Genomic DNA, 5,969 nt, shown 5'->3' on the forward strand with positions numbered 1-5,969 from the left:
CTTCTACTTTTTCTTTTCATTGCTTTGGAATTTAGAGCTTTATCTGTTGTCAAATTTCCAGCTGAATATATGGTGTAGTTCGTGGATCATTACACGTATGTATCCCATAATAGCCTGCTTATGTTTTCTGTACTGATATTTTTTTGGTGTCTAAAGCTACGTAGTTCGAGATTTTAAGTTAAGCGGGGATGTAGATCCTCCACTTGAATTTTCTTTGTTAAGATCTGCTCAACTCATATAATAAGTTGTCACTTGAAAAAAAAAAAACAGAAATCAAAATGTTACCAAATTGACACATTACATATACTAGTAAAATAAAAAATAAGAAGAAAATCACTTTCACACAACTTTTTTTTTTCTTCTTCTTCTGTGGTCCTGTGTTTGGTCGAAGGACAAACTTTTAGCATTAGAGGTGATAGTGTGCTGGGTCACTAATGATGGCGTGGCAATCTTATATTGGAAGTCAAATAAATTTTGGATAAGTCTGGCAACTTCAATTTGAAACGTCAATTTCATACAACCCACCACAGCATTTTAATCTCAATTGTGTCCACCAATTTCAAAGTTTCAATTTCATACTATTCTCTGCTGCATGATTGGGCACGTCATTATAAGCTCCAGAAATGGCCCTCTCCACACCCAAACGAGTTTCGCGAAAATGGACGGCCAGAAAAAACGAAAAAAAAACATTACTCTCATGCATATCGTTGTAAATGTCCATTTCCAGCTCAGTACAGTACAACAATAATAAGGCAAATGCAGGTTAGGTTAGATTAGGCCAGGTGAGTTGTCCAAGATTTTGAGTTCCTCTTCTACCTAAGTTCGAATTTCTCTCTCTCTACCTAAGATTAGTTTAAAAAAGAAAAAGAAAAAAAAAAGGGTATTGACGATTACTAACTGCCGTTACCTCCCCGCCTCTCTCCCGCAGTGATCAGGCCCTCCATCTCCTCCCTCTCTGTTTCTCCTTCTCTTCATCCATAATAATTCTTGCTTATCAACTAAGGTAATTAGATTTGTTCTAAACTTCTAAAGATGAATGTCTTATGTATGATGGGAAACATATGCCTTTGGATGAGAGCTGATCTCGTTGATACTATTCCAGAGTCCTACATGGCTTGAACTACTCCTGAAGCTGCTCTTACGACTTCATGATGGGAGGGACAGACAGAGATAACGGCAGCTAAGCCAATGTTGAAAGCAATAAAATATTTAGAAAAAAATTAAAAAAAATAAAACTCTACCATTCGACATGTCATATTTTAAGCCATTATATTATTATAATGGTTTACAGAATTTTTCTCTAGGACGTCTGCATATTGTTAAAATCCGGTCATCCCCTCTACACCTTATTTTTCTGCAGTTAGATTGCATTCCTTCAATTCCAACTGGTCCCCAATTTGTATATACAAACAAAAACATGTTGCAAGAGACGTGAGAGCAACCAATGGGAGTGTTTTCTTCTTCTATAACTCCACTTTCCCACGTCCTTTATGTGCTTTCTTCTTCTGCATCTCATCTGCACGTTCCCAAACCTGTGATTGCTTTTACATAAATTATTTATATTGGCAAATTGTAGACTACTTGGAATTTCAGGAATCCAATCCACCTGATTCAAAGCATGCGGACGTCCGCATTAGAGAAAGACTCATGGTTTAAATTAAGTGAAATATGGATAAATGCATGAACTCTAAATGTAGAAGCCCGAGATCCTCTATTTTGATATGATTGACTACTCAAGCCATAATTTCGAGACTTATAATTGCTAGAAGCAGAAGCTTCGAACTTAGGTATAAGGGGTGGCTCAATATCTTTGACAATTGACCTAACCTAACGTGCACTTCCATCAAATTTTTTTTAATTCAAGAGAATTCATAGTTAAACAAGTAATCTTATTTTATGCCATCTACTTAATCAGTGCACATTGTTTTTTTGTAATTGTCCTTTTTGTCAAATGATGCCAAATTAATTTACATAAAGCACAAATTTATACTGGACACCTAGAATTGTGTCAAATGTTCAATTAAATGTAAATAATAAGTATCATCTGACAAGTTGTTCAAAAAAATAAAATTATTTAATTGTCTTTATCTAACAAATGTGACATCCGTATAACACAAAACTACATTTGTGCCCAGTTATTTTTATGTAGTGTACCTTTCTCTGACAAATACGTATGTTTTTTTTATTATTATTATTTTTATAATAGTTTAAAAAACACACGGATCTTTTCCAACCCTAGAAAATATCAAACCCTCCCCTTCTCTTCTCTCTTCCCCACCTAAAGGTTAGGAGTCAAGCCCAGTAAAGTTCTTACCTTTTCTAAACTTTCTTTCTTTCTTTCTTTGTTATAAATATTTCTGGGTTTATGATTTGCTGCAGTTTTTTGGTGAGCATGTTCTGTTTTAACTCACTCCAACCAGAACAAAGACACATAGCAATGGAAACTCCTATAGACAACATCGTCAGCCTAATAGCGTAGTCATCCTGTTCTTTTCTTCGAATTTCAATTTCTCTTTTGAACTTTCAACTGACTCAATATATCCTCTTCATCAGGTGTCCCATACTATTAAATATGCTCAAGTCATGTCATTTTTTTTTTGCCCAAATTGATGAAAGTTCAAGGGAAACATTAAAATAAGACAAAAAAGAATGGGCCTCATTTTAGTTTCTTCGCAGGGTATTTTAACACTCGGCATGAGAAATTGAGAATTCCCCATGGAAAGGAAATTCCTTTGGAACAAGACCATTCGATCTCACATTATTGGCCCTTTCGGCTCAGCTGCATGATTCATTGGTCATGGATGAACCACGTCATTAAGCTCCAAAAGATGGCCCTCGCTCTCCACCGACCACGAGTTTCACATGACGGACATGTATTGTACAATACATCTGATCGAAAAACAATTATTTTCGTAGTCCCGTGATTCGACGTGGAAATCTCTCCTCCTCTAATATCGTTTGTATAAAGGAAAAAAGAAAAGAAAAACAAGATTTAATTGTCCATTTGCAGCTACTTAATAGGAAAGGAGAGGACAGCAGTTCCATCAAATTTTTAATTCAGGCATAGTAGTGTACACTGTTAGACACCTAATGCTGCCAACGATGTGTTAGTTACAATGGGAATCTAATACTTAAGACCTACAATGGGAATCTAGCTTATGACGAACTTAATCCCACGTAAGCTGTGTTAGATCATGCACCTCAAAACGTTAAAAGTTGTTGGTGCAAGTTAGTAATTAAGAGGCACTAGTTGTGAATTGGAATTTTGATATCATGTTAGATAACCACATACCGAGCTTTTAACTTTTTTATCAAGGTAAAAAAGTAACAAGTTAGTTGTGTTGGGTAAGCATTTTGCTATAAATATGAGGGAGTATTCCAGCAGAATAGATACGCCAAGAGAGAGAGAGAGAGAGAGGAGTATTATTTGAGAACATAAAAATGGAGGTAGAGCAAGTCCTACACATGAATGGAGGAGTTGGGAAAACAAGCTATGCAAACAATTCCCTACTTCAAGTGAGTCTCTCTCTCTCTCTCTCTCTCTCTCTCTCTCTCTCTCGCCCTAGTTGATTTTATATGAAGTACTTCTTATAAGAGGAAAAGTAAATAATTTGTATATTCACCACTTAAAGGGCATGGCTCTTTCTCAAACTATTTTGCTAACCAAAACTACGCAATATATTCATGCTTTCTTAAACTTTTTTTTTTCTTCAGAGAGCAGTGATTTCAACAGTGAAGCCTATAGTTGATGCAAGCATAGAGGAGCTGTGTTGCAATCTCTTCCCAGAGTGTTTGAAAATAGCAGACTTGGGATGCTCTTCAGGACCCAACACCCTTTTGGTGGTATCAGATATCATAGACAACATCCGCAACACTTTCCAAAAACTTAACCGCCCACCTCCATCACTCCAAGCCTTCTTGAATGATCTTCCCCGAAACGATTTCAACACGGTGTTCAGGTCATTGCCAGGCTTCTATAAGAAACTTGATGAAGAACCGGAAAAGAAGCTTGGGCCATGTTTCATTGCAGGAATGCCTGGCTCTTTCTATGGCAGGCTCTTCCCCGACAATTCTCTCCACTTTGTTCACTCTTCTTATGCTCTCATGTGGATCTCTGAGGTTTGGATTTTTAATCAATCATTGAGTCGTTATTAGGCATAAACTCTTCATACACCCAGTTATATATAACTCATTAGTTACACCACATGGCACGATGCTCCATTCAAACATAAAAATATCTCCATGAGAAGACTTTCTCAATCAACTAGGGATTTAAAAAAAATATATATATCTTGCAGTTTGTCTAATTTTTTAGCTTTATTGAATTGGTAAAATAATAATAATTCTAAAATCGTGTCTGATAATTTAATCTGACAAGTGATGAGCATACACGTGTGTATGTAGGTTCCAAAAGGCTTGGTGACCAAAGAAGGAGAGGGACTTAACAAGGGGAACATATATATAGCAAAGACAAGCCCTCCAGCTGTGTTTAAGCAATACTTGGAGCAATTCAAAAGGGACTTCACGGTCTTTCTGAGGTCACGTGCCGAAGAGCTCGTCCCTGGGGGCAGTATGGTCCTCACAACCATGGGCAGCATTAAGAGTGACGATCCCCTCTGCATTTGGGAATTTGTAGGAATGAAACTCAATGACTTGGTTTTAGAGGTAATTAAATTTTAGATCATATTTATTTCTAATAGATATGGGACACATTATTTATTGCTAATTTGAAATGTACTTTGATGAATTTTCAGGGTTTGATTGAAGAGGAAAAATTGGACACATTCAATATGCCATACTATGCACCTACAACCAAGGAGATCGAAGAGGTGATCGAGGCTGAAGGATCTTTTATTTTGCAAAAGCTTGAAGTTTTCAAAAATGATTGGGACTCTTATGTCAAGCAAGCTAACAGTGGCCTTGATAAGAAGACAAGGGCTGCAATATTTGCCACTGACATAAGGGCAGTGGGAGAGCCGATTCTGGCTAGCCAATTTGGAGAAGCACCCATGGACGATTTGTTTAGTAGGTTTGAAGAAGATGTTCTTGATCACATGGAAAGGGAAAACTGCCAGTTCATTAACCTGGTTATCTCGTTGACAAAGAAGCGTTGAGATGAATATTCAAGAAATGGGGCTTATGTTCCATATGCTTTGTTTATGTAACGTTTGTACCTTTCAGGTCTCTTGGACTTCAGTTTCTTGTTAAGAATAAAGCTGTTGACATCTGGTCATCTTTGTGTTATTCGTACTTCGATTTAAAACGCGTTAAAGGAAATGGAAGCGAAGTTTCTTCGGAAAATTATCAATTTAGCTTCAGTTTTTGATTCGTGGAAAACCCACCCAAAACCCTAACTAGCTATCCAAACTCAAATTTAAGACCCTTGAAAAAAGTTCATGTTCAAGATTGTTAATTAGATGTTTTTTGTTGATTAGAATCACACAAAGAAGATTTAGAAACTCCAGTTCAAGTTTAACAAGATTTAAAAAAAAAAAAATCCGCCACACAATTGATGCTTGAACCCAAAACTCCAATTTAGTTATTGTATGCGAAATTGAATGTGAATTTTTATGATTTAATAAGCTTGTTGGTCATTGATATTTTCATGTAATTGGATTTTTGTTTCTCATACCCCATAATATGTTTTCGTGTTTATGATCCATTCACTCGGTTGATACGGCTTAACTTTTTTCTATTATTAAAGGTGTGATTGTGATATCACATGGATGATAAATTATTGAGACTTCAGAGAAATAGACTGCTCCATCTGCATCCACAATATACATCAACACCAAATAAGGGTTTGTTTTTTTTATCTTTTCTAAGGATTGTTTCGTTATCGGCTTAAGTCCCCTCTCCCATATAGGCTTGCATAAGGACTAAGGAGTGTGCACTAGAGCTTTTGCTCTTGCCGAGATGCAACTACTTCTCTTTAATATACATATAAAATAGAGGGTTGATGAGTTGGA

At 36.3% G+C, this 5,969-nt stretch overlaps 1 protein-coding gene across 1 annotated transcript; it reads left to right on the top strand.

Moving 5' to 3' along the window:
* The first annotated feature begins 3,354 nt into the window (after positions 1-3,354).
* On the top strand, positions 3,355-5,244 carry LOC103335678 (S-adenosyl-methionine 4-1-methyl-2-pyrrolidinyl-3-oxobutanic acid methyltransferase-like). Its single transcript, XM_089054105.1, has 4 exons — positions 3,355-3,516; positions 3,715-4,119; positions 4,405-4,665; positions 4,755-5,244. Exons 1-4 carry the CDS (start codon positions 3,442-3,444, stop codon positions 5,112-5,114), a joined length of 1,101 nt encoding a protein of 366 aa, XP_088910231.1. The 5' UTR covers positions 3,355-3,441; the 3' UTR covers positions 5,115-5,244.
* The last annotated feature ends 725 nt before the right edge of the window (positions 5,245-5,969 follow it).

The sequence above is a fragment of the Prunus mume genome, linkage group LG6, assembly GCF_029339155.1.
Source record: "Prunus mume cultivar Tortuosa linkage group LG6, ASM2933915v1, whole genome shotgun sequence".
NCBI classification, from domain to species: domain Eukaryota; kingdom Viridiplantae; phylum Streptophyta; class Magnoliopsida; order Rosales; family Rosaceae; genus Prunus; species Prunus mume.

Excerpts from the sequence above, each read along its gene's own strand:
- LOC103335678 (XM_089054105.1), top strand. The coding sequence starts at position 3,442 with ATGGAGGTAGAGCAAGTCCTACACATGAATGGAGGAGTTGGGAAAACA. Across the intron at positions 4,120-4,404 it reads CTCTCATGTGGATCTCTGAG|GTTCCAAAAGGCTTGGTGAC; the intron begins GTTTGGATTTTT and ends GTGTGTATGTAG. Across the intron at positions 4,666-4,754 it reads TCAATGACTTGGTTTTAGAG|GGTTTGATTGAAGAGGAAAA; the intron begins GTAATTAAATTT and ends ATGAATTTTCAG.